Below are 26,548 nucleotides of genomic sequence, written 5' to 3'. Positions count from 1 at the left end.
TAGTGCATCTTGTTCCAGCACTCCGATATGCATGCTGAGTAAGTTATCGTCAGACTCACGTACCATGAAGAATGCGCGACCCTTTCACTTTCAAAAAACTTCCATTCGAACCTCGCCTCGAGCCCTCCCTCCCGTTCGCACCAAATCTCGAAACGACAATGGCGAATAGTGAGCAAGGTCCCCTCCTATTATCCGCACTTCTATTCTTACTACGCCTTCCACGGTATTCGTTTTTGGATGAGGTATCCGAATTCGATGAAAACACTTATACCGACTCCCAAGCTTTCACTCGTCTTCATTGGCCTCTCGCACAAACATTTTTATTCCATCTTCGAGCTGCGGGGGTTAGCGCACACTCTATACCTATGAATCATACAACGTCGGTCAGTGGCTGATTCTTTGACGTTTATAATTGAGGAACCAGTAGCATCCATCCGCGAAGTTGCAGGTCCCTTAGTGAGAACATCGGGATCCTAATTTTTCTGGTGGAGGCAGGTGGCGGTCATGAACAAACCATCCAGGCGTTTGCGGTATTTCAGTAATTCAGACGTAAGTGGATTAGATTCGATTGGACTTATATTACATGGATGCGGCGTCGTGTCTACATGATCCGAAGGAAGTCAAAGCCCTTTCAGCGTAAATAGTCGACTCTCGAGAAAGATTCTAATTCACTGGGTGAGGTTGGGGTGAGGCACGTGTTTTACCTATCAGGTCACGTTCGCTAACAGCCAGGCCCCTAAAAGTTGGCCTTGCAAGGGGATTTTGTCGATCCCTGGTACTAGTAGCCTCTTACCATGGCATCTCAGAGCTCTCCTTCTGGTGATCAAGTCAAGCTTCCTGGATTCGGTTTACCTGTCAATACCCTTCCAAATCGGCTTTTCGAGGACCAATCACCAGGGCGTTATTGGGATCTTGTAACACGGGACTATGGAAAGCGTTTATGTTTTCCCAACGCAGTAACAAGCTGGAATGCCTGGCATATTACTGTGAGGGAGCGGAACATGCTTACCGTTATAAATGAATTGACAGACAAACCAGAGTGGGATAGGAAGGTGTTCAACGACAAAATTGTGGACAAGTGGAAGACAGAGGCATTGGGTAGAGAAGGCGTGGATTTTTCAGTAAAGATGTTTGATTTTGTGGGTACCCTTCACAGTATGTTTCTTGATAGTTGACGTTTCAACTGTGACAAATAGTGTATCCAAGAATTACGTGACAAAGCCAGCCTTTTTTCCAAGACTGGCCGTGTTTCTGTCCTAGACACTGAAGCAGCCATCGTCAAATCCGATTCTGCAATCCCACCATCTCTTCAAGCCGCCTTGAAGGCTGCTGTGCAGCCTCTCGAAAACGTTCCAGACAGACAGAAGGACTGGCATCCAGGATCCAACGAGAAAGTTCTGGATCTTGTTCATCCGTCACTCTACCCACTCATGTACGGCAAATCTTTTGTCCTGCCATATGGACGTGTAAACCTCCAGGATTGCATTCAAAGCTGTGGACAAGGGATCGTCATCCCTAAACCACACTGTCCGGCAGAGCCATATTTACTCAACAGCTATTCAAGAGAGATCCACGATCTCCTACCGAGGAAACCGATAGATTGGAGTCACAAGTACCAATGGTTACCCTGCGAGGTGGCGTTTCGTGATTCAGACGAAGTGGAAATAACGAGTTACATCAATAACCTCCATCCGGTACATCACAAGGAATTGTATGGGATTCTCGAGAAGATTATTGCTCGAACAATCCCTCTTTGGAACGATACCCTCTCTTCGATGGAGCCGGGCGAGAAGATTACTGATCTAATTCAGCTTTACTACTACGATAACCGCCCAGCCTACCGTCCTTTGAGGATTGAAATGAAGTCCACGAATTACGAAGGGTACACTCTTAGGTACCCTATGACAGAGGTGCAGAGAAAGCAAAGGATCCTCATTCGACCTGAACCGAATGACTATCGTCCCATCGATCCTGAACACCTCACTCGCGTCGATCTCCGTCGAGATTGGGGGAAAGAGGGAATCCAGGTCATCATTAAACTTGCCAATATCGAGTTACGTCCTGAAGACGGTAAGACGGAGTATGAAGGCGGGACATGGCACGTCGAAGGTCAACTCAACGAACACATCTGCGCCAGCGCGATTTATTACTACTCCCAGGAAAACGTCACCGATTCCCGTTTAGCATTTCGACAGCTCACATGCGGGAAAGAGTTGGATGACAAAAAATATGATCAGTGGGATTATGAGGGCGTCGAGGAGCTTTACGGTGTAAAGCAGGACGGCCCTTGTGTACAAGAAATGGGGGACGTGCTTACCAGAGAAGGTCGACTAATTGCGTTTCCGAATGTTTTCCAACATAGAGTACGACCTTTCAAACTCGTCGACCCCACGAAACCGGGACATAGGAAAATCCTCGCAATGTTTTTGGTTGATCCCTATCTACGTGTTTTGTCGACTGCGAATGTACCACCTCAACAGCGGGATTGGTGGGCTGAAGCGATATGCCAGGATACCACCACGAGGTTGGGCAAGCTGCCTGTGGAGCTGATGTATTCAGTGATAGATATAGTCGATGGATGGCCCCTCTCAATTAAAGAGGCTAAGGAAGTGAGGAAGGACTTGATGCGAGAAAGGTCAGCATTTGTTGAAAGGTTGAATGATGACTATCAAAACCAGGTCTTTTCTTTTTGCGAGCATTGAGGATTCTCATAAACTCACCCACCGCACGGACCGATTGACCTCTCAGTGTACATGTACTACAATACATTTACAACAGTTATTTGGACAATAGTTCTTTAAAACTTACACTGACCTCGTAATCTCACTTTCGTTTTATAGCCTCTATCCTAGTGCGTCTTGTTCCAGTGGCACTCCCATATGCGTGCTGTGTGAAGAATGCGTGGCTCATTCGGAACCTCATTTCGAGCCCGTTCCGACCCCTCGAAGAGGGAATGAAAACCTTGTGCGAGATTATTAACGAGTAAAAGCTTGGGTGTGGATATCAGCATTCCCATTGAAGGATTGCTAGTAGCAGCGCGGATGATCGAAGGGACGACCTTGCTGGATTTATGTACAGTGCGTCGTTGTCATTTCGAGGCTCGGTGAGAATTATCAATCAATTCCTATTTCCGAACGAGATTATGAATAAACATGTACACGCGATGAACGAAGTTGGCATCCAAAAAGACAGAGTCCGTCCAGCCTTTCAATTTTGCTCCTGTTCAGATTTACTTGCTACAACCGCACATCTCCTACTCTCATTTTCAGGTTCTTGTTCAATGGTATTTCCACTACGAGTCGTCGACTTCTGCGGGTCTTCCTGTAATACAATCCGCCTCTTCACACTGCGAGTATCACCAGTAAGAGTGTATGAAGGCCACTCTGGAGATCTGGCCAACTTGAACTTGTTCGGATCACCAACTCTAACGAACGAGAGCCAATACGCGATCAACTCTTCTGCGAACGCGTTCTCAACGGGGGTCATCGGAGTGAATGTGTTCGTCCCATTTACCCTGTCGAAATCCTCGCAAGATTAGCGAACGGAATTCCGACGAAAGACCCACAAACATACCCTGTGTTTGTACCCAAAAACATCATCCAATTTTCTGCAGCATGAGCAGTTCCGCTAGCGTTGAGAGTTGGATTGGGCTGATTGTATCGATATGTCCAGGATCTCGGTGCAGTAGAGAATGCGCCACCTAAGACTTCTCGCTATTCCAGGGGTCACTTAGGTGTCGGGACTTGAAGAAAGTCAAGACTCAAAGGTAGCTTACCGCGCATATAAGCATTGACTCTCCGGTCACAACTTGGTCCCGCTGGGTGGCGGAGGCAAAGTCACTTATGGGGGCGACCTAAAGGGAGACATCAGCTTTGTTGGTCGCCGAAGACACCAATGAACAGGTATCACCGCCAATATGTCTTGAATGTCGCTATCAGAAAGACCCGGGAACGAACGCTTGAGGGTGGCTGCAGGATCGCCGCCTCCACCGATAGTTTCATTTGAGGTCGCGCTAAGTGCCCCGCATTGAGTGTGAGACACTGTGATTGTCTATGTAAGAGTCAAGGTTTGCGCACCCAACGATCACAGGCACCCTCGCGAATTTTCCGTTTCTGATGAGGGTGGTTGGATGGCCGATAATGACCTTCCCGTCAACAATGGGGGTAAAAGAATTGTAGGGTCTGCCGAAGAGTTCTCAATGTGCATGACCGGGCTTGGGGAAAAGCAGGCCAAAAATGACTTACAATTCACTTGTCCTCGCGGCTTCTTGGGCACGAGCCAGGACACTGACGCTAGCATTTCTCAGGCAAGAAAGTTTTTGGGTCACGTCGCCGGTGCCACAACCAGCATGGGAGGCAAAGAAGTCGAAGAGTGGCTAAAACGGTGTGAGACGCTAAAAACATCACAAGGAATGAATAATCCCACCTTTTGTTGATCCGGAGTTGGCGTCCTTGACCTACCCACACTCTGTGCAATCGCTCCCGAAAATAGTCCGGGCTCTTCGTTTGCAACAAGATGATGTTCTACTGAACCTCCTCCCGCACTCTGCCCGTTAATCGTCACCTTGGATGGATCGCCGCCGAAAGAGTCGATATTTGCCTGGACCCATTTAAGAGCTTGAATCTGGTCCAAGAAGCCGGCATTGAAATCACCAATTTTTGAATCTGCGAATTCCGGGGTACTGAGAAAACCAAACGCGTCGAGTCGGTAGTATATAGATACAACGACAACATTTGGGCTTTGACGAATCCAATGATCAAAGGGCCAGTTTCTTGGGTTCCCGAAGACGTATCCTACACAGACGAAAGACATGAGATCACCATGAGATGGGTAAGTGGGTTCAACAAACCTCCTCCATGGATATAGAAAAGCACGGGTACTAGCAGATAACCTCAGAATCATTCGGATAGCAACGATGAATGTGACATACATTTGTCCCCTTTCTTCGCATTCGCAGGAGCGTAAATGTTAACGTTAAGACAGTCTTCGCTTCCGGCGCCTCCCTGATCATTCCCTGCGATGAATAAATCAATCGCAACGCCCTGAAAATTACTGAAGTAAATCGACCAAACCTCCAATCGGTCCCTGGATGCAGAAGTCAGGGTATTTTGTGGCATCTACCACGCGTCCTTCCGACTCTTCTGCAATTCTCGAGGTATTGAGAGGTAAAGGAGCTCGAAACCGTTGTTCACCGAGAGGTGGTTCGGCGTAAGGGATGCCCAGATACGCGACGGCATTTGGAAAAGTACGGTTTCCCAGATACTTCGCGTATCCGACATCTACGACGTCGGCCGTGGCTGCAGTTTTAGCAAGTAGAAGGGACACTGATATCAAAGCGACCGTTCTGAACATAGTGTGAACAAATTTGAGCTATTGTCGGCCTCAAAAGCTTCACTTTTAAGCATTGTGAACGAGTCCCGTGCTGGTGGCGGTCAGGTGTTGAAAAAACTACAGCCACGGCGAAAACTGATAATGGTGGAGGCTCCGGGCCAATCAGCAGCGTGTCAATAGCGTGCCTGCAGCGCAAAATAACCTACTGAGAAGGTTACTACTTGGAGAAATTTCAACATGGAATGAGTCCAGTGTGGGTGTTCAGACGTTCAGGAGTTATTTCTCTTTTGGACGGTATTATCACTTTTTGCCGTGGCTGTGCCGGGTACTTCGCCAAGCACCCCGGCCTGGCCGATAAGCGCTCAGCCCTTCTACAGCTTGGAAGCTTGAAACTTGAAACTTGAAAGCCGGGGTACCCGATCGAACCGACGTCTGAACACTATTTGAACAACTACAGTATGTTCTGGGTTACTCAACTTCAATGGCATCTCCTACACAGCGACAGAGCTCTCCTTCTCATGATCAAGTGAAGCTTCCTGGGTTCGGTTTACCTGTCAATACCCTTCCAAATCGGCTTTTCGAGGACCAAATACCAGGGCGTTATTGGGATTTTGGAACACGGGACTATGGAAAGCGGTTATGTTTTCCGAACGCAGTAGCAACCTGGGGTGCCTCACATTTTACTCTGAGGGAGCGGAACATGCTTGCCGTCATGAATGAATTGACAGACAAGCCAGAGTGGGATAAGAAGGTATTTAACGACGAAATTGTGGGCAAGTGGAAGGCGGAGGCGTTGGGTAAAGAAGGCGTGGATTTTTCAGTGAAGATGTTTGATTACGTGGGTACTCTTCACAGTATATTTCTTGATACAATGATAGTTGACGTTTCAACTGCGACAAATAGTGTATCCAGGAATTACGCGACAAAGCCAGCTTTTTTTCCAAGACTGGCCGTGTTTCTATCTTAGACACTGAAGCAGCCATCGTGAAATCCGATTCTGCAATCCCACCATCTCTTCAGGCAGCCTTGAAGGCTGCTGTGCAACCTCTCGAGAACGTTCCAGACAGACAGAAGGATTGGCATCCAGGATCCAACGAGAAAGTTCTGGATCTTGTTCATCCGTCACTCTACCCACTCATGTACGGTAAATCTCTCGTGCTGCCCCATGGACGTGTAAACCTCCAGGATTGCATTCAAAGCTGTGGACAAGGGGTTGTCGTCCCTAAACCAGACCGTGAAGAGCTACATCTACCCGAAAGCTTCAGAAGTTATCTCCGCAACGATCACCCCCGAGGCGGAAGCTATGGCGCACCAAAGGAGACAGCATTAGATTACTGGAGTGACAGGCATCAATGGTTACCCTGCGAGGTGGCGTTTCGTGGTTCAGACGAAGTGGAAATTACGAGTTATGTCAATAACCTCCATCCGGTACATAACAAGGAGTTGTATGGGATCCTCGAGAAGATCATTGCTCGAACAATCCTTCTTTGGAACGACAACCTCTCCTCGATCGGGACAGGCCTTCCTTTGAGGATTGAAATGAAATCCACGAATTACGAAGGGCACACTCCTGGATATCCTATGTCAAAGGAGCAGAGAAAGCACAGGATCCTCGTTCGACCTGAACCGCACGACTATCATCCCATCAACCCTGAACACCTCACTCGCGTCGATCTCCGTCGAGATTGGGGGAAAGAGGGAATCCAGGTCATCATTAAACTTGCCAATATCGAGTTACGTCCTGAAGACGGTAAGACGGAGTATGAAGGCGGGACATGGCACGTCGAAGGTCAACTCAACGAACACATCTGCGCCAGTGCGATCTATTACTACTCCCAGGACAATGTCACCGATTCCCGTTTAGCATTTCGACAGCTCACAGATGGGAATGAGTTGGGGTACAAAGCTTATGGTCAGTGGGATTATGAGGGCGTTGAGGAGCTTTACGGCGTAAAGCAGGGCGGCCCTTGTGTACAGGAAATGGGGGACGTGCTTACCAGAGAAGGTCGAATTCTTGCGTTCCCCAATGTTCTCCAACATAGAGTACGACCTTTCAAACTCATCGACCCCACGAAACCGGGACATAGGAAAATCCTCGCAATGTTTTTGGTTGATCCCTATATACGTGTTTTGTCGACTGCGAATGTACCACCTCAACAGCGGGATTGGTGGGCCGAAGCAATTTCCCAGGATTTTACGAGGTTGGGTAAGTTGCCTGCGGAGTTGATGGAAACAGTGATGGATAGAGTGGATAATCGTGAATGGCCTATCTCAATTGAGGAGGCTAAGGAAGTGAGGAAGGACTTGATGCAAGAGAGGTCAGCATTTGTAGATAAGGTGAATGTTGACTACGAGCAGGAGGGCTTTTCATTCTGCGAGCATTAAAGGTTTTATCGTTGATCCCCAGTTATGTAGAATACATTCCAAATCACAATGGACTCAGGCTATCGTCGTGTAGAGCCATTTTCATGCAATAAGCCAATCACCCTTCCAGACCTTTCGTCCTGCATCGATATTCCTCCTCGCGACTGTTTGCACAGGTCCTTTTGGTGGCAAAATCTTGAAGCTGGCACCGTATACCGCAACGGCATGTGCAATAGCCTTGGCGTTGTACTCGAAAGCATCCTGAGCCAAGTTATCAATAGTATCACCAGCACCGTGGTAGTTGACGTCGTAAGCAACGCCAGCTTCACCGCCGAACAACTGAACCTCCTCTTCAGTCTTGAGCTTTTCAGCTCCAGTATCAAGGCCACCACACGCGATTCCAACATCCAGGAAAGGGCCATAATCAGAACGGCCACTGAATTCAGCGGCAGTAGAGTTGAGGCCGACGGAAGCAAAGTATTCGTGGAAGAGCTTTTCTGTTTCGGCTGATCCTGGGGGGCCAGCTATACCAAAAGTCGAACCGTCTGATGATGGGATTTTAGTTTGAGTCGTCACTGAGCGAAGATCAAGAACTTACCACCATCATACGCATTAAGAGCATAGTTGGGCGAGGCGATCATGTCAAAGTTGAGGTACAGGCGAATCTTTTCGAGTTCTTCTTGTGAAGCAGTCGTAACCCAGTGTTCGGAACCAAGGAGACCTTGTTCTTCAGCTGACCACCAAGCAAATCGTACTGCATTGTTAACGTCGAACCTGATGAGTCGTTTGGCAATCTCGAGGAGGGCAATGCTGTACAAGAGAACGAAAAAGAGGGGGGGGAAATTCAGTACAAAAGCTGAAGATGGGGTGGTGTTAAACAACAAACCTTCCACTCCCATTATCGTTGATACCAGGGCCAGCAGACACACTATCAGAGTGGGCACCGAAGAACACGACATCGGAATGGTTACCACCCTTAGTTTCAGCAACTACATTGTTGGTGGAACGCTCCTCAAAGACAGAGCCCTCGACAACAATGTTGGCAGTGATAGTAGCACCACCCTCGATGGCTTGTCTCCAAGCGGTACCAGCAGCCAGGCTAACCCCGACCGTAGGAACATACTATTAGTTTTGGATGATGAAGTAAACACTTAGTGAGCAACACAAAAAAGAAGAACTAAATAGAGAATAACTCACGTCCGTTGCAGCGGGACTAGACGGTGGACCAAGGGTACCCGAGCTGATCTCCCCTTCCACATTATTGTGAATAATTGCGCCAGTAGCTCCAGCTGCACGCGCCATTTTCGATTTCTCGCCAAACATACAATCACCACGAGATATTAGAGCGACCTTTCCGACAACGGCATCACTGTAGTCTCCGGCCTCGCATCCTAAATTGGCCACGGGAACCAAGAGTTCGGTGATACTACCGTTGGGTGAGTACTCGAAGAGGGAAGCGTTTGTAGGAGCTCCGTCAATGGTGAGTGAATAGTTTCCTCCCGTATGGGCAATGACGCTGAAGGGTTGGAGAGTAACGTCGTAGTGGTCTCCTAAGTGGGTGAGGGTGTCATGGATGTACTGCACAGTCTGGTTGTGTGCAACAGAACCGATTAGACGGTTACGCTCGGGAGTGGCAAAGGCGAAACCCTGAAGAACTTTAGCGTGTTCTAGAAGTGCTTCGAGTTTAATTTGGGAACGAAGTTTTTTCTGACCAAATAGTATAAACAGACAAAAAGTGAGCGGAAAGGAAATAATTCACAGAATGAAATACATACGGAGTCAACAAGGTGTCGTCGTCCCAAATTGCTTTCATTCACGGCGAGGGCATTGGCTGCAGAGACAGCCAAAATAGCGAAGACCGCAAAAGAGGACGTGATCATGGCGCTACAGGAATGAACGAATCAAAGTGAGAGGCGAGGTGAAGGTGATTCCTGAATGTCTGTATTCGGTTCAACCTTTAAATAACGTTTTCAGGGAAAAGCTTGGCGCACAACTTGGCCAGTGATGAAATCCGTTGAATACACTCGTTTCGTACTGTAATAGAAATCCAACCGCGAGCCGACGCTTCCATGTGGGGAAGGATGGAAATAGCTCTGATAGCCCTGAAGCTGCATGAGTATAGTCGTCCTTTGAGGCTTGTCCTGGTGCAACAAGCACCCGTTCGCAGCGCTTCCTAGACTTCGATGGATTGGCCCTTTTCAAACAAATAAGGCGCAAGTAATGGCACATTTGACGTACTTTTCGAGTTCCTTTTTTCGCCGTTGGAATCATTGGATTTGAAACCCGAGCTTCACCTGACTCCTGGCATGGTGGGAGGTGGGAGGTAGATCGATAAACCTCATATACAAATCGGCGAAATCGAACTTCATCAGAAGTTTGGTCTACCTTCTGAGGTACTTGTTGACCAAAACTTTCTTCAAGGTTCCCGGTGAAATCTAATCAGCACCCCCAGGCACCATTAGTCTCATGATGAGGCCCATTGCTGCGTAACGGAAGAGTAATTAATCAACTTGATCATTCGTAAGATCAGATTCAAACACTTACATGTCGATTGAGAAATTAGAGCGGGGGGTTGAGCGCTTGAGCGTTCGAACACTACAGACCAGCCATAACAATCACGCATTTCACATGATCATGTTCAATTCATCTTTCGCTCGTCGCAGATAACAAGAAGTTCTATGTACGTGTCGTAAAGGGCGGAAGGGATTTGGGATTCAAGACAAAGCGTTCCCCAATATTACAGCGAGAGCCATTGTTGATTAAGTAACAGAAAACATGCACAATACATCCCCTCTAGTCATCGTCACTCCAAGCGGTACTGCTGCTATACGAAGCAGGGTTGCTAAGCTCCGTGTACTTCGCAACCTTTAGTCGTGAACCAGGAGCGACGGCCTTGTCGTCGAGTGCATGTGGATGTCCGCCATTAAGAATACCGACGCGTTTCATTGCGAGTAGCTAAATTACAAGCGGTGAGGCCATGAAGTGTGGCGACAACAGGACGAAACTCACGTTGTGCGCAGCATTGGAATGATCGTACACACCACCAAAGAAGGCCGTAGTTGCATCTTTGCCTACGAAAGCATGCATCACATTAACACGTGCAAGTCGGAAACGTTGAGATAACTTTACCGATGAACTTGTGAATTAAATGAGCGCCTCCAGGATGTTCCTCACTGAAGCCCGAAAGATCGTGAATGAATCCGGCAATTAGAATCAACGGTCTCTTCGCAGATTGTTTCTGGACTGAAAGAGGATATGTCAGGTGCTAAGGGCATAAGATTGTAACGAGCACATACAGGTCTCCCAAGAGACAACCGGTAGGTCATTGCTATCAGCCGGCCAATTCAAACTGTCCTGAGTCGCCTTCAACTTCTTGAGCACCATGGTCAATTGTCCCTTGCGAACTTCGTTGTCGGGGAATGTCTAGACGTTCGCAGAGTGAGCACTAATAAAAGGCTACGACTCGAAACGCACCTTCAAATGGCTGGCCAACCCGAGCTTGGACAAGAACCAGATAGTCCATTTTGTGGGGTCGTACTGGTACCACTTGATAGCATTTCGGAAGTCCATGGGGAACTAGCGACAAAAGAAATTAGTATACGCGTAACTACACGAGCCAATGATCTCACCTGGTGGTGGAAGTTGTGGTAACCTTCACCGATGGTCACAAAGGCAGTAATTATGTGGTCGCGGGGAGTATGCTTGTCATCGAATGGAGTTTCACCCAACCAATGTGCAAGAGAATTAACACAGAACGTAGACTGGAAGAAAGAGAAACATGAGTATATGACCGTCACCGTTCACGGAAGAATCACTTACATGATGTACAAACAACAACCGCAAAACACCAGCGTAAACAAATCCACCCTTCGCATCGCCCCATCCGTAATGTGCGACCAATGTCGGGACGACAAGTGCAAAAGTAAACATCAACTGGATGTAGTGCTTGTGTTGCCACTTGACTACAGGGTTACGGCTGAGGTCACTAACGTCCGCTACACCTGGCTTTCTCCTGGGTCGTATAAGCATCCATCCAACGTGGGAGTACCAGAAACCTTTGTGCGCATTGTACGGGTCAAGGTCGGTATCAGTGTATCGATGGTGAGCGCGGTGACCTCTAGACCACCACTTGATGGAACCCTGAACGGATCCGGCACCAAGACAAGCAAGGACGTATTGGAGAGGAAGTGAGGCGTTATATGCGCGGTGGGCCCAAAGACGGTGATAGCCAGCGGTTATACCTAAACAACGTTGTAAATCACAGAGAAAAAGGAACGAAAGACGCGAGTACACTCACCCAAACCAGTTATGAAATAGTAAGCTACACTCCAGATGAATGTCTCCATCCTCAAACTCGTATAATAAGCACCAACAAAACCAACGATGGGAACACCCAAAATGGCGGTGAAAGAGATCCACTGAATCTCATTCAAGAGATTGGACCATGTAACGGGAGGCAACGCTTCCGTTGTTTTGAGGACGTGGTCGACATAGTTGTCAGGAATGTTGAGGTCGGCGGGCTCGTCCTCTTTGGACGTCGTCTTGAAGGACGACTTTTTGAGGGACGAGAACTTCGCCTTCGCGTCGACAACGTCGGACATGGCGACACTGAAAGTGGTGAAAGAAGGGAAAGATGGGAAATTGACATTCAGGGCGCCCCACGATTTATACGCGACCCAAAACCAAAAACTTTGGGGACAAACGTCCGTGGGAACCTGCGGCCACGATTCTTACATCAGTGGTTACATACACTGTGTACATCGCTTACCCCAATAGAAAGCTCATTTGGCTACCTTCTATCTCCTTCTATAGCCCATCTAATAGTAAAAGAAGGCTCCAGACAGCCTTACTTATCCTCAAAAGTGGTGGTGGAAAAGAAATCTTGGCACGTGAATCTCTAAATTTTGCGCATGTACCGACGCGTTATCCAGTGCACCGACGGATGTATTCACTGCCAACGGTGCCCATGGCCAGATGTTCTAGTTTGAGAAGACCTGACACTTTGGGGCAACATATTTCACTCAAGCAATTGACAGGAGGAACCCGCAGTCGACTGCTCCATGGGCACCGAAGCCAAGCCGGATCCGAATTGTAGTGGTCTACGCGATGTGTTTTGATACCGTATACGTATTGAATATCCAGATCGTTGAACTGTGGAAGTCATGGTTTCCCCAACGCTGTACTCGAGACCATCTCGAGCTTGAACTATATCGCTGTCGCGATGATCTGGACCTGCAGGGACCGTTTAGATAGCACGGCGAATTCCAGACCAGCTGAAGCCTCGATAATTTAGCGCTTTGACGTGAATGCCGACATGCCGCAAGCTAATCCGACCTGTCAATGAAAAGTAACAATCTATTTGTCCATTGAGTAGCCCAAGTTTACTACACATCAAATTCGTATACAGACTGGCCCAAAGTTCCTCGATGCAACACCAAAAATATGCACAAAGAAACGAACCCCTACAAACCCTCCGTGAACTTACTCTCCACCTGAGGATGCCCATGTCCATGTTCATGAGCACCTTCTTCTCCATTGACATGAGGCATTTTCCCTTCGGGCGCCTTCTCCATCTGCCTCTTACTCGGCCTTCTTGAAACTGACACTTCCTGGTCTGCAGCCGGAGAGTGAGGGCGTGAATCAGATTTCGGTTTCTTGTCAACCTTTCAGATGAAAGATAATCAGTAACTGGCGGTCTATAAGGCAAAACCAGCCTACAGGATATCCATCAGCCCCAACACCTCCTGGTAGGCTCCTCTCTTTCTCATGTCCACCATAACTAGGTGGACTACCATCCTCAGCTTCCACATATTCCAAATCATCATCTTCCTCCTCTTCATCGACGCTACTCCCCTCAGTCTCGGGTTCCTCTTCGGAGACATATCCAGCAGCGCGTACTGCTGCTTCAACAGGACCGGATCGTTCAATAGACTCGGAAGCGATGAGATATCTATAAGATTGATATGTTAAGTTGCTCGAGTGCTTCATTTAACGAAGAAGCTCACCTAGCGCAAAGCATTCTTATATCATTCCACCACTCCATCATATCCTCCCGACTCCTCGCCCTAAAACTCCAGGCATGATCTCCCCCACGCTTAAGACTCAGACTCTTCCTGATACTCCCGCCTTTCGTGGTTCCTGTACCGTCCTTTCGGCCCTCAATATGAAACTTGTGGCTCCCCTTCTTTCCGTCGCTAGGAGGTCCAAGCGTGCAAGCGGGCAAAAACAACGAGAACACTGGCTGAGGCGCTTCGTTATGATCGCTGCTCGAGAACTCGTGGAGAAATCCGCCAGGTGTGAGAACATAATAGGCTTCGCGATAGGTACGCGTGAACCTTTTCTTACGTTCCATCATACCAGTATGGACAGGTTGAACGGAGGGGTCATCTTTGGAAGGATACAAGACAGTCTCTGGATTACGCAATGGAGTGTCTGGGTCGAGTAAGTGATCTGTCCTCGCAGAGAATGACAGCCACTCTCTATCAGGCGCAAGGGCGGCCATTTGAATTGCCAGGGCTGCCTGAGTTTCCCCGAGGGAGGATATCATTCGCGAATGCCATTCTTCGTAGGTCTGCCAGGCGCTTTGTATAGCACGCACGATTCCTGATTCAAAATGGGCAGAGTTGGATTGGGTGATGATGATTGACTTCTGGAGCAGGTTCTCGGCGTGCACTTGTTTGCGAAGCTGAAGAGCGACGGCCACATTGGAGATGTATGGATCGGATTTAGGAGAAGAAGAGACAGCAAGAGGTGTGTTCTTGAGCTGGGATATACTCGTTGCGAGATTGGAAATCAAGGAGGTAGAAAGAGCGCGTTCTTTAGCGACCATTGTGGCCAGTTTCCCTGTATCGTTTTGGATATTCTGCAAAATTATGTTGACTAAACGAACAAGAAATACGAGACTCCAACTGACCTTTATATGCGCTTTGATTTCAGTTCTGAGTTTCTCCAGATGCTGAACGATCGAAGAATCGATGGTCCTTCCCAAATTCGCATGCTCATCAGCAATAATCCTTGTCTTGTCACGAATACCATAATATACATCCTGCAGTCCTCCTTCTCCTAGGAACTGATTGCCAGCTCTGAACGGTACTTGAATTACGCCGCTCAACTTGGTCAACTCTCGAGCGACATGATTCTGTATATCAGCGATGCCTTCAAAATAGGCTATAAGTTGCTTGACAATAGCTTTCCAAGCTACAAAACGCTCGATGAGGACGTCTGAAGGTCGGAGGTCGTGAGGAGCGATGTTCTTCTTGATAAGAGATTGATTTCGAGAGATAGTGCTACCTTGTTTGCTGGCTCGTGAGAAGGACGTCGCTCGCGACAGCGAACCAGTTTCGTTCATTTTCGAGGGATGTGGGTGGTGGTGGTGGAGGTTAGAGGTCAAGCCAGGTTTCACGAAGGTTTCGGTTCAAAAACCGCGTCGCGTCTGACGTCAGACCATCATGAAAGTCTACAAGTTCTACCTGCACGCCTTTTACATCACACTCGGCGCTCCCTCAGGCACTTTAAATCCACTAGCTTCAAGTTGGGCTCAAGCGTCCCTCGACCAATTAACTGACGACTTGGTGGACCTTGGTAAAGAGAGCCCACTGGTTAAGCTTCTCCGATTCAAAGGTCTAGTGGCCCTTACAGGCAATTTATATCGTGTCAGTCGATTTTTCGTTATTCATTATAATTATTATACCCAACGTTTTAATGATAGCCTTATCGAACTGGCCTCACTTCATTCCAGACAATACGCACAGAACTTGCGCAACAGTCTCTGGACGATCATGCGGCAGAGGTGGCACCCGGGCTCACCATTCAGGAAGCTCTGTGTGGCGGAGGAAACATTCCCCCGCGACAACCCCTCATCGTTGTTTTTGGGTCGGCTCCTGTGTCCTCCAGTTCTCAAGGCCTCAAACGTCAACGCGCTGCCAGCACAGATGAAGAGGATGTGACACCATTCACGAAAAGTACGTTCTCTCTCTCACTCCCGTTATCAACCTTTCTCAGCAGTTAGCTCTTGTCAGAATTCAAGGAGTTCGAGGAATACAAAAGTCGAGTCCTGAACGGGCCAACACCCTCCCAGGCCGCGAAATCGGGCGGGTATATCCGAATTCAGGCTTCACCAGGTGACGCCCTTCTAGACGGACGTTTTAACCCTCAGGAGCCAGTCGACACCACTGCTCCTCCCATCGAACTCTACCATGTCGCCTTTGCCCAGTTCTCTGCTTTACTCCGGGACCCAGTTCCTGAAGATGAGGATGTCATCCTCAGGAACACAGCTGCGTTAATTCGAAGTCGTTCTGAAATTGAGAGATCCAAAGTACCCAGGAACGCGGACATCTGCATGCTTCTTGAACTGATCCTCGGTATCCCATTTGTTCAGCTCAGCAATGACGACGACTACATACTATCGCCACACAAAACAAATTTTGGCGTCGCCACGGCTGCGGTTGCTTGCGTTGAAGTGAAAAAGGAAATGGGATCAACGGGTACGGACCCCTCTGTCCAGGCGTCGTTCTCATTTAGCAGGTTCTACTGTCAGCAGCAGGTAAGCAAAGCTCTTCATCGCCATTACACGCCGCTTTTACTCATGGCCTCCCAGCGAGATGACCTCACCGCCCACTCCAACTGTCCGACGTTCATCATCGGGATTGCAGGTCCATGGTTAGTCATCATGGGGGGTGTTCTAACGACTCGACCCATAGTCCAACGGCTGTCCGACTACCTGTGGCTGGGGAACAGTCGCGTAATGGACGAGGCACAGGTGAAAAGGGTTGCTCGCACTTTTTACGCCCTTCGAAAGGCCACGCAAACTCTCAAGCAGCACTGGAAATCTTTCACAAGGCCGAGCATTGTCAAAGGATTCGACCACCCTCGGTTCTTCCCGTCCTTCGACCGTTTCATCGACGAGCATACTGGCAACGTCGTCAAGTTCGCCTACGTGAAGGCGTTGGAGGAAGCACCTTCTTGCGTCACGTTCCTAGTCAAAAAGCTCCTTGCTGTCGAAGCGCCTTCAGCTTCGGAAGACGAAGATGAGGACGACCATCCTACTGTCGATAAGGATAGCAGTAGTATCGTTATCAAGTTTATCCGCCGCTACAACAAGGAAGCACATCTCATAATGGGGGAGAAAGGATACGCACCCAAATTACTTGGTTATCGGTCATTGGGGGAAGAGTCTCCTGGATACGAAGACTTGACGCTGTTGGCCATGGAGTATGTCGAGGGCCAGACACTCTTCGATAGGTATCAGAACCAAAAGCTTCCAGTGCACATCAAGGACGGTGTTAAAGAGGCTCTCCGAGTCCTCAATGATGCTGGGTACATATTCGCCGATCTTCGAAGGCCGAATGTGATGGCCACAAGCGATGAAAAGGTTCAGTTGATTGACTTTGATTGGGTCTGTGAGAAGGATGGGGGCATGAGGTATCCGTTCCATCTTTCTGAAGATGCGAGGAAGCGGTCGGGAGCGGAGGATAACGAGGTGATTACTTTGAAGCATCAGCAGAAGATGCTCAAGGAGCTGTGAGCGTAGAACGTTGATGGCTTATATGAGTTAATGTTCCTATAATTATTTGCTTTCCGATACCTTCACTGTACATTACACATCCTAGAGTACATACTTAGAATTATATTCGGTAGTTTGAAGTAGCCAACTTGAACGCCAATCCACATCGAAGACGGAAGCGCAATTCGGTTGCTCCTCCTCCCCTCTCCAAGTCACCTTGGGCAGGACCATGACAGGTGACGTAACCCCCTGTTAGGGGGGGTTTTAGTCGTGTGGGAAATGGACCTAAGAGGTCTCGCTTCCGAAGTGCAATGGACGACTTCTTGCGCTTCGTTCGCTTCCTCCATCCGCGTCCCCTGCTCCCTCCTCGCTCCCTTCCTGGAATCCCCCCAACACTTGTTTCTCCCATATGCCTCTCATCTACACTCTAGCTCGTGTCGCCATGGCTTCAAGCTTGCTCATTCGACGACGTCTACGTCTCACATAGCTCCTGTCCAACACAGGTGCGCAGCAGTGGAATGGTTCTCGGTACGACAATGGTGCGCTTTTTTTTTGCTTGCTCACCTACCACCACTAATACTCCTCATATTTTCTTTAGATTGGCCCCAGTATTTAGTCGCGTTACGATACACGCTCAGCAAACCCGCCTACTGCTACCGGAAACAATTTTAAATGGGTGCGTCACGGTACTCTTCCTGTTCTTGTAGATCTGCTTAGCCCATAACCTCTCTTTGTAGCCTCTCACCTCTATTACACTCATTGTCAACCTCAAGCTAGCTCTGTCAATGCATGTGACTCATCCAGGGCAAACGAGCGTTCAGTTAGTCACGACATCCCTAAAGCCCCTGCGCTGTATGGCAGATGATTCTCGTGCTGGCTTAAACAACCACGTTGGTGCGTTTCCGTTTCCTGACTTCAACTACTATTACTCAGACTCATGAACATGGTTGACCACCAATTCCGCCTTTGAACTGCGAAGTACGGTAAAGTACCGAATCGGACACAAAGAAACTCGAAAGATAGAACAGCTGAGAGCTCCGTGTCCTATCTACAAGGTTAGGGATGGATAGCAATTGCATGGGCCAGGGTCATTGTACGATCAATTTAATAGTATACTATAATTTGCATGTAATACACTCGTTTGCTATATATTGGCCAAGCTTAGTGCTCCGATACCCAGATATATCCCAATCACTCCTTTTATAATATTGTATCTCATTTCTTACCTCTTTATCAAGTTTAGTACAGCCGGTGGAAGACTTGATTTGATTTCTTGCGCGCATGGAAGTCCCCGGGACACCGGCTAATCAATAGCCGATGTTTCCGGAGATTTCCGCAACACAAGTCTGCGTGCCATGGGTGAGCTAGCTATTCTCCCGCTTAGATATTCAGGTTTTAGCATTTGTTGACGGTCTAAATGAATCTGTCAAGAACTGGCTACCTACCAATTAAAAATGAATTGGTGTGAAAATGGTTCTTGCTGAAGAGTCGAGACGCATCTAAAGTACATAGTATGGCTGACCGTAACCTGAGTCCTGACCTATCCTCACCTAAACTGGGTTAACCATTGAAGAGTTTAAGATATGACATATTCCCTATTGAAATTGGATAATGAAATAGTATTTATAATGAGCAAGGACAACCGGTATGGTGTGAACAACTGACCGTGACCAAAACAAACTTGTCCGACGTTTGGGTCATAGACATATGAGGGGTCTGTCAGGTCACTATTTTATCAAATATATATACTTGCAGAGAATGTGATAATGAAAGGTCCAATCCATTGATTTGGCTAACACACTGCAAGACATGTGCAAAACATTTACATGATTGTACAGGTTACCTTAATTTTATCATCAAGTTCTACATGACTAACATGAATGAGACGCGCAAACATTATCAAGCAAGATTGAAGCTAGCATTAATATGGGTCACAAAGGCAAATTGCACGGGATTCACGTACGGCTCGATGAACATCCCCAAAGAGCCAGCAAGCTCAGATGTGAGCGCGGCAGTGCGGCCACCAAGCTATCACGCTGGTACACACAGAAATGACTGTGCCAGGTGTTGGGCATCGAGCGTTTTCTCCCGTTCATCGTCGGATGTGACAGCGGCCTTGAGGTAGAATTCGAACTGTGCATAGGGCTGCTGATGATGACACGCTTGAGTTATAACATTGGGGGAAAGGCGGAAAAGCGCACGGCGCACCTCGAATTCTCAATATCCAGCCCTTCATGTTGTGTGCGCAGCCCCAGAGCCGTCCCAGAGCTTTGCTTGGCCTAAATTCGTGACCTGAATGGTATTCCCGGAAAGGCAGACTTAGGCAGGTAATCTGAAACTGGCTTCAGGCTGTCGAGAGAATTCTAACAAGCCCAAGTACAACAGAAGAAAAATAGTCAGATATCAAAAGCAGCTGGAAGTAACTGCACATACCATGAGAAGAATTTGTAGTAGTCGGAGTGTAGGGTAGCATGAAGCTGTATCGGGCTATCAGCATTGCATGTAAGATGTACCATAAGCGCGCGACAAGCACTCTTTTAGTTGAAACAAGTTGACGGACAGACCTTTTTAAGCTGAAGAAAGCGATATGGAACGCTAGCACGAAGGAGCATGCGGGAGCGAAAAGGGAGCAAGGGACGCGGTTGGGGGGATTCCAGGAAGGGAGCGAGGAGGGAGCAGGGGGCGCGGATGGAGGAAGCGAACGAAGCGCAAGAAGTCGTCCATTGCACTTTGGAAGCGAGACCTCTTAGGTCCATTTCCCACACGACTAAAACCCCCCCTAACAGGGGGTTACGTCACCTGTCATGGTCCTGCCCAAGGTGCTCCAAGTCTCGCTGCTCGTCACTTCAACGGTCTAATTGCATGCTTAATACCCGTTTGAACGATATTTTAGTGGTTATCTCAATCTTACTTTTCAGTCCTTATCTACTTATCTTAAACGCTAGCGGAACTCAGTCACTATCAATAGGGTTACGATCTGAACTCATATTTGTAATACACTATGAAACAACAGGCATATACACAGTAAAGGCCCTGGTGCCTTCAACGATGAAGCTCGACTAGTCAGGCATGGACCACCTCAACGTTGAGCTGAGGGTGTGTGAAGAATCGACGGCGGTGGGAAATAGTTCAAAGTAGAAATCGACGGCGATGGGAAATAGTTTGGAGTGGGGGTGAGAAATAGTTCAGAACTCATCAGGTTCCAACTTCGCCTTCTTGTTCCAGTGTGTAAAGACATCCATACTATTAGAACAGCCATCAACTTTCCTCTTCCTAATGGAAGGGGGCTCAATGTAGAGTTGTGCTGCCTGCTTCAACTCGAGGTTTTCTGGCATTTTATCCTTCGCATCGCTCGCGCGATTGAAGCAGGCTAGAACATAGTTATGGTCTTTTAAGGAGTTGACAAGCTTGTTGTGGTGCAACCAAGTGTCCCGCAAATTGCTAGCCACAGTAAACGCGGCTCGTAATTCTCGCAAGCTTTCCGACCAATTATCCCATGCATGAACAAACTGCTGTTCGATCCGGTCCACCTCCTCCTGTTCTTTCTTCTCTGGTTCCTCTACGTAGCGAATTCGCAGTACCTCCTCCAGGTCAACCAAAAGAGTATGAAGGAACTTGTTGGGAACCTGCAGAGACTTCATAAATTGGTTACTCAACGCCTGACACTTGGATTCTCCACCGTTTGGACAAGCATGGGAACCTGAATTGACTTCATCTTTATCGACTTCCTCGACTTCCTCGTACACTTTTCTCAAGTGACGAATCAACTTCACCGTACTCAGAAAGTGTTTGGTGTACCTCAAGATCTGCCATGAGAGAACGTGAAAGAAGGATTCGAGATCGTCCGCAAGCACATGTAGTGTCGGATCTGTTGCCATAAGCAGCCTTGCCGATATGAATTGCCATGTACCCTGTAATTTAGGTGATTAAAGAAAAGGTTGAAGAAAGAAAAGCGAAACACTCACCGTCCTCTCGTTTTGACGAGCGGTTGTTTCACTGACGAACTTAGCTACGTCCCAATCAATGAGAAACCCCTTGCCATCCAACATGATGATGTTCCCGGGACTGATGTCACGATGTATAATGCAAGCCTTTTCGTATGCATCCTTGTGAGCTACAGGGTTGCTTGAGAACCAGGGAATGAGGATGAAGGATGACAACATACCAATTAGAGCGTCGCGGATCACAGATATCATTATCCCAACAGTTTTGCACTTGAGGAGGTCCTCCCCACACTCCATAAAGAGCAGACAACAATGGTAGTGACCTCTCAACTGGTTGAGTGGACCTCCAGAATCAGTGTGACGATAATAGTGAGACTGTGTGGCCTGTAAGTCTTCAGATCCTCTGTAACGGACGTCCCCGGAAGTGACGAGTGTCAAGATGTTGCGTACTCCAGCTGCCTTTAACTTGGAGTATGCAACGGCCTCCCCCAAGACATCTGGTGCAGAGATCCTCCACGTATCCTTCAAGACTCGAACCCCTTCATCTTTGGGATCGTACACTTTGTAACAGCGAGTGCATCGTCCAGTGAGAGAGCTGGTGTTCCTGACACAAGGTTTGGACCCAATAACCCGTCTCACATTGCGTGTGGTATCGTCATAGATTTCGAAGATGTATAGCGGCTCATGGGGGAGGTTAAGCCGGTCTCGCGCCAGCTGTTCCGAAGCCCGAATGAGTGCGTCGTCACAATTACCGAGACTGTACACGGAAGTGTCGATGCCACGAACTTTCGGAGTCGCATACTGGTATAGGTAGAGGAATTTCTGCAACCAATTAGACCGTGTATAGTCGAATCGTTCGGTGACAATAGCACCCGATCTATCCCAGCGAATAAGTCGAGCGAAGGTACCTATCACCAGGACGGAGAAGCAATGGGTACGTTGTTGTAAAGCGAGTTGTGCAGTCGCGTACATCGTAATCTGTCCGCGTGTCCCTCGCCCTTGAATTGAACTCGCTTCGAATGTACTCGTACGGTCTGAGAAGGCGTCGTCTGCGGGTCGGACCTTGGCCTCGATCATGATTTCGACTTCTTCAAGGTTGACTCGCGCTATTTTCGGAGGTCGTACAGCTTTTTTGGTTTGCTGCTGAGAACCTGTACAGGCCTCCTCTAAATGAGCTGGTACAGGAGGAGCTTCTTTGGTTTGCTGCTGAGAACAGGCCGCCTCTAAACTGGTCGGCTTCTCAGAAGCTGCTTCTGAAATGGTTGGTATCTGACCAACGCGGCGGTGATAAACTGAAATGTCGGGTTTGATCTCCACATCTTGTTTCCCATACGGGGCGTGTGCAGGATGCTTATAAGTCTGCCAACAATCCAATCCATGGCAGTACGCTTCAAAAGCGTCCACCTGCTGAACGTTAGCCGGTGAGGTTGCATAGAAGAACACGGGAACGCACGAGGTGTGGGTACATGTCTATTTCAGCTCCGCATATTGACGCCTTTTCCAACGCATCGTCTGATAACGTGAGCTGTCTAAACTCCAGGATACCTTTGGGTACGGGCAGGAAAGTTTCCAGAAATTTATCGGGGCTTAGTTTCATGTACTTTCCGGAGTTTTCGTGTTGGGCTAGCCAGTAGCGATCATCATGCTCGTAATGCAAGGAGGTGCAAGGAACACGAGCGGATGCCGAGTTTCAGTAAGGTATGGACATTCTTGGTGGTGGGCTTGGAGAAACGAGGCGCGACCACGTGATGATTCAGAGTTCGCGTATTTTTATTTAATGTTGTTGTTTTGTGGTCACGGCGGTCCGTGCTCAAATTCGTGTTTGGATCAGGTTCTGAGTTGCTCTCTACTCTCTCGTCCACTCCAGACAGTCTGGCACCGTCGTTCCCCGCAAAAATTATAACTCTGCTTCATCTTGTATTTTTAGCTAGGACATTCTCTCCGCCATGTCCTCCAATATTCCGGTGGGTAATTTCTAACTCGGAGATGGTTGATTGGACTGTCTTCATTCGCGGTCTTTCCCTTTTAGCGTCGAACGACCAGGACAATGACAAAAACGATTAAGGAAAGCGAGAATGCCAATGCTAGACCGTCTAGAGTCACGACCCGTTCGAAGGCAGCATTAGGCAGTTTGGCGACAGGTGTAAAATCAGATGTACCGACCGCACGTTCGGCCGCTGCCACCACAGCTTCATCAAGAGCAAAAGCGGTTGATACTTTACCTGAGAAGTTAACGGTAGGAAAGAGGAAGAGAGAAATATTGGCTGAGGTTACAGAAGTGAACAAGGGTAAACCGAAGGCGGGTGCTTCCGCGAAAGGCAAGGAGAAGGCCGAAGGAGACTCGTCCAAACCTGAAGTTCGGACCAGAACTAATGGGACGTCTGCAAAAGGCACACGGGTTGCTCTTCGAAAGGCAGTAGTGTCGACAACACGTAGTACTCGGAGAGACCCAGCGGCCTCCAAGGTCGTGGCGTCGGGAGAAGACGCAATTAAAAAGAAAACAACTACTCGACCATCAGAGCTTCCCGTTTTTCATCTCATTCCACGTAACGATGATGAACCGACTGTCCCCCTTCCTGCTATCCCCGAAGACGACACCGATCGTCCCAGAGTCTTCAAGAAACGCCATACCGAAACTGAAGATAGAGCTCCGGTGGTGAAAGTGCCTATAGTCACAGAACCACCTTCTGCCCCCGACGTCTCACGTTATGAGGAAGAATGCGTCGTTACAGAACTGGTCATGGTTGGCGACGACGATAATGATACCGGGATGTGGGATGATCTAGATGCCGAGGATATGGACGACCCACTTATGGTGGCGGAATATATTCAAGAAATTGCCGTCTACCTTAAGGAACGAGAGGTATGTGTTTTTGGTATCATGCACGCGTCCACACATATTTATAGTTCCAATCTGTCCAGCAAAAAACCTTGCCTGCGGACAGTTATGTCACACAACACAGCGATTTGGGATGGGAGGCTCGTGCATTGGCATTTGATTGGATCAGCGCCATCCACGGCAGATACGACTTCCTTCCCGAGTCCTACTTCCTGTTTGTCAATATCTTTGACCGTTTTCTGTCTTTGCGAACCTCAGTTCCGGTTACGAAGCTTCAGTTGGTAGCCATCTCGGCCTTTTGCATCGCAGTCAAGTTCGAAGAAGGTGTTAGTCCTTCTCTTCATGAGCTGGTCAAGCTGACCGAAGATACGTATACCGCGGACGAGATATGCAAAGCAGAGAGATACCTCTTGAAGACCATCGGCTATGATCTGAGCTTCCCGGGCCCGATGACATGGCTGAGGAGGGGAAGCAAAGCCGATCTCCTCGAACCGCGTGCGAGAACTATCGCAAAGTACCTATTAGAGGCTGCTAGTTTCGATGGTCACTTGGTAGCGATTCCTCCCTCTTTGCAGGCAGCTGCTAGCCTATGGTTTGCACGGCTCATGCTACATAGAGAGGATTGGGTGCGTCGTGTTGCTTTCTCTTTGGACTTATGACTCACTCGACTTCAACTAGAACCCAAATATGGTGCACTACACGACTTACAAAGAACGAGAAGTTGTACCAGTGGCGAACATGATCTTGAATTACTTACTCCGGCGGAACCAATCGGAAAATCTGTACAGGAAATATGCCTCGAAGAAGTATTACAAGGTTCGTTATTACTGTTGTCTACGGTCTCGACCCGACGATTAATATTGCCTTCGTCTAAAGTGCAGTGTTTTTGTCCGCAAATGGGCTCTGAATCTCGGCGAGGTGGACGCAGACATAGACCTCGTTGGGCTTCTTCCTGCTATAAAGGCCGATATCATGGAACAGAGGGTGGCGAGACTAGCCGCCGAAGAGTATTACTCTGACTGATGTACCTATCGATATCTCTCCTTTGTTACCTGCATCATCTTTCCCTTGCTTAACTTATGTACCCTCATTTCGTCGTCACAAGTGATACCTCACCTGCACCTTGTATTTCTCCATTTTCCTCATAACAACCACCTATACTTCAATCGTTTTGTGATACATCCTACACTCCAATGTTAACTGACAATTGGCTATAATGAAATGTCATTTCTGTATACACCAATTCCAATAAGTCCTATCAACATCTATAGCTGTTACTGCGTAATGACACCCTCTACCGTCACCAATACAACCCAGCTTCGAGTGTCATGCCCGTTTCTTAATAGTATATCGGTGAGTCATGCCCAATCGATCCCCCCCCCCCCAAATCGCGTGTCGTAATGGCCACTCACGGCATCTTGTGCTCCTCCTGCTTGACAAAGATCCACTTTTGCGTCTCTGCGCCGTTTTCCGGGCGAAGATGAACCTAGATATCAAGTCAAGGCTGAGCCAGAATAGTATTGGCACTGTGAAACTAACGTGTCCGCGAATGAAAGGGAGCTTGGGGATGGTCCACACAAGACCGCTGTCAGGGTGTTTGATCTAAAGAAAAAGAGGGGAAGAAAGAAATGGAATTCAGTAATGGGCATTCCTAGGAGTTATTGAAAATCTGAAAAAAGCGATCAAGGCTCACGATGAAAGCTTGATGACACGAGTCATCCGAGCCTGTCGGTGCTTCTAGAAGAACGAATGGCACAGTCTTGCCGCTGGTTTGAACACCGGCGTCCTACGATGCAGAATGTATCAGGAAAAAGCTGGGTGACACCCTGAGGATAGAGAACAGTGTTCTTGACCTGGACGCCAACAGAAATGGAGCTCTGAAGGGCAATGTTCTTGAAAATACGCATATGGGACGACGTTGGATGTGACAGAACCTCCCACTGACATTCGAGAGCGAGAACCGTTGTAAAGTTCAGAAATCAGTAACACCCTCATACACAAAACAACTCACCAATCCGTAATTCCCTGGGTCAGCTCGACGAATGAGAGCGACAAACACGTTTTCACCTTCAGTGAAGGTGTGAACAACAGAGTTGGTTGCAAAATTCTTAATCTGATACACCCCTTCTTCAATCTGTGGAAAAGATTTCTTCTAGTTAGAAGAGAACTTATTTATCGAGGTTGGAGAAGTCAAGTGAACGTACCATGACTAGTCCGTCTCAGTAGCACGTCAAGGTCTAAGAAACGATGTGTAGCCAGCATTAACGCCGCCTTCTTGGTCCTTTTATCAGAGGAAGCCGAGCCACACCGATAGGGGAATTCGAAGTGGCAAACTTAATAATTTCATAGACGGAAGAGAGTAAGGTTGACATCGTGATTCGATTCCAGCCATCCAGTCAGACTGACTTGAGCTTTTGAGGCCAAACAGCTGTAAAACGAAGCACTGGAATGTCTACTGTTGCTGCGATGCGTAGTTCCATAGAGGGGCAGCGTTCTGACGGTGGAAAAAAAGGTCACAACTTAGGATGTAATTCCTCACAAGGGGAATTCCCACGCCGTGCGTACGTT

At 48.2% G+C, this 26,548-nt stretch overlaps 10 protein-coding genes across 12 annotated transcripts; 4 read left to right on the top strand and 6 right to left on the bottom strand.

The window, feature by feature from the left end:
• The first annotated feature begins 730 nt into the window (after positions 1-730).
• On the top strand, positions 731-2,839 carry E1B28_008336 (uncharacterized protein). 2 transcript variants are annotated; one of them, XM_043153132.1, is made up of 3 exons: positions 731-986; positions 1,039-1,139; positions 1,197-2,839. In XM_043153132.1, exons 2-3 carry the CDS (start codon positions 1,128-1,130, stop codon positions 2,700-2,702), a joined length of 1,518 nt encoding a protein of 505 aa, XP_043008416.1. In that variant the 5' UTR covers positions 731-986; positions 1,039-1,127; the 3' UTR covers positions 2,703-2,839. The 2 variants fall into 2 exon arrangements, with proteins under 2 accessions (XP_043008416.1, XP_043008415.1); XM_043153131.1 differs by having other exon boundaries at positions 731-1,139.
• A 368-nt stretch (positions 2,840-3,207) lies between these two features.
• On the bottom strand, positions 3,208-5,352 carry E1B28_008335 (uncharacterized protein; the record flags this gene model as incomplete). Its single annotated transcript, XM_043153130.1, has 10 exons — positions 3,208-3,514; positions 3,574-3,713; positions 3,776-3,853; positions 3,910-4,012; positions 4,077-4,181; positions 4,245-4,375; positions 4,426-4,793; positions 4,850-4,879; positions 4,931-5,014; positions 5,073-5,352. The coding sequence occupies 10 exons, from the start codon at positions 5,350-5,352 to the stop codon at positions 3,208-3,210; spliced, it is 1,626 nt and encodes a 541-aa protein (XP_043008414.1).
• A 309-nt stretch (positions 5,353-5,661) lies between these two features.
• On the top strand, positions 5,662-7,716 carry E1B28_008334 (uncharacterized protein; the record flags this gene model as incomplete). Of its 2 annotated transcripts, XM_043153129.1 has the most annotated exons (3): positions 5,662-5,787; positions 5,837-6,169; positions 6,235-7,716. In XM_043153129.1, the coding sequence occupies exons 2-3, from the start codon at positions 6,032-6,034 to the stop codon at positions 7,714-7,716; spliced, it is 1,620 nt and encodes a 539-aa protein (XP_043008413.1). In that variant the 5' UTR covers positions 5,662-5,787; positions 5,837-6,031. The 2 variants fall into 2 exon arrangements, with proteins under 2 accessions (XP_043008413.1, XP_043008412.1); XM_043153128.1 differs by having other exon boundaries at positions 5,662-6,169.
• Positions 7,717-7,797: 81 nt separating this feature from the next.
• E1B28_008333 (uncharacterized protein) lies at positions 7,798-9,575 on the bottom strand (the record flags this gene model as incomplete). Its single annotated transcript, XM_043153127.1, has 5 exons — positions 7,798-8,240; positions 8,294-8,505; positions 8,582-8,817; positions 8,893-9,402; positions 9,471-9,575. The coding sequence occupies 5 exons, from the start codon at positions 9,573-9,575 to the stop codon at positions 7,798-7,800; spliced, it is 1,506 nt and encodes a 501-aa protein (XP_043008411.1).
• Positions 9,576-10,488: 913 nt separating this feature from the next.
• Positions 10,489-12,296, bottom strand: E1B28_008332 (uncharacterized protein; the record flags this gene model as incomplete). Its single annotated transcript, XM_043153126.1, has 8 exons — positions 10,489-10,650; positions 10,705-10,766; positions 10,825-10,938; positions 10,992-11,118; positions 11,170-11,271; positions 11,325-11,456; positions 11,515-11,936; positions 11,993-12,296. The coding sequence occupies 8 exons, from the start codon at positions 12,294-12,296 to the stop codon at positions 10,489-10,491; spliced, it is 1,425 nt and encodes a 474-aa protein (XP_043008410.1).
• A 736-nt stretch (positions 12,297-13,032) lies between these two features.
• Positions 13,033-15,120, bottom strand: E1B28_008331 (uncharacterized protein). The gene is made up of 4 exons (XM_043153125.1): positions 14,609-15,120; positions 13,701-14,557; positions 13,414-13,645; positions 13,033-13,358 (listed from the first exon to the last, which is right to left on the bottom strand). Exons 1-4 carry the CDS (start codon positions 15,041-15,043, stop codon positions 13,158-13,160), a joined length of 1,725 nt encoding a protein of 574 aa, XP_043008409.1. The 5' UTR covers positions 15,044-15,120; the 3' UTR covers positions 13,033-13,157.
• A 7-nt stretch (positions 15,121-15,127) lies between these two features.
• E1B28_008330 (uncharacterized protein) lies at positions 15,128-17,294 on the top strand. Its single transcript, XM_043153124.1, has 4 exons — positions 15,128-15,347; positions 15,404-15,656; positions 15,714-16,237; positions 16,292-17,294. The coding sequence occupies exons 1-4, from the start codon at positions 15,144-15,146 to the stop codon at positions 17,216-17,218; spliced, it is 1,908 nt and encodes a 635-aa protein (XP_043008408.1). The 5' UTR covers positions 15,128-15,143; the 3' UTR covers positions 17,219-17,294.
• A 3,088-nt stretch (positions 17,295-20,382) lies between these two features.
• E1B28_008329 (uncharacterized protein) lies at positions 20,383-22,829 on the bottom strand (the record flags this gene model as incomplete). Its single annotated transcript, XM_043153123.1, has 4 exons — positions 22,595-22,829; positions 21,363-22,545; positions 21,163-21,311; positions 20,383-21,108 (listed from the first exon to the last, which is right to left on the bottom strand). Exons 1-4 carry the CDS (start codon positions 22,736-22,738, stop codon positions 20,383-20,385), a joined length of 2,202 nt encoding a protein of 733 aa, XP_043008407.1. The 5' UTR covers positions 22,739-22,829.
• A 138-nt stretch (positions 22,830-22,967) lies between these two features.
• On the top strand, positions 22,968-25,229 carry E1B28_008328 (uncharacterized protein). The gene is made up of 5 exons (XM_043153122.1): positions 22,968-23,105; positions 23,171-24,004; positions 24,064-24,606; positions 24,659-24,796; positions 24,857-25,229. Exons 1-5 carry the CDS (start codon positions 23,088-23,090, stop codon positions 25,001-25,003), a joined length of 1,680 nt encoding a protein of 559 aa, XP_043008406.1. The 5' UTR covers positions 22,968-23,087; the 3' UTR covers positions 25,004-25,229.
• E1B28_008327 (uncharacterized protein) lies at positions 25,193-26,492 on the bottom strand. The gene is made up of 6 exons (XM_043153121.1): positions 26,185-26,492; positions 25,992-26,114; positions 25,834-25,920; positions 25,674-25,766; positions 25,520-25,582; positions 25,193-25,466 (listed from the first exon to the last, which is right to left on the bottom strand). The coding sequence occupies exons 1-6, from the start codon at positions 26,185-26,187 to the stop codon at positions 25,389-25,391; spliced, it is 447 nt and encodes a 148-aa protein (XP_043008405.1). The 5' UTR covers positions 26,188-26,492; the 3' UTR covers positions 25,193-25,388.
• Positions 26,493-26,548: the final 56 nt, after the last annotated feature.

This window comes from Marasmius oreades, chromosome 5 (genome assembly GCF_018924745.1).
Source record: "Marasmius oreades isolate 03SP1 chromosome 5, whole genome shotgun sequence".
NCBI classification, from domain to species: domain Eukaryota; kingdom Fungi; phylum Basidiomycota; class Agaricomycetes; order Agaricales; family Marasmiaceae; genus Marasmius; species Marasmius oreades.
This window is presented reverse-complemented; position numbering and strand designations above follow the sequence as displayed.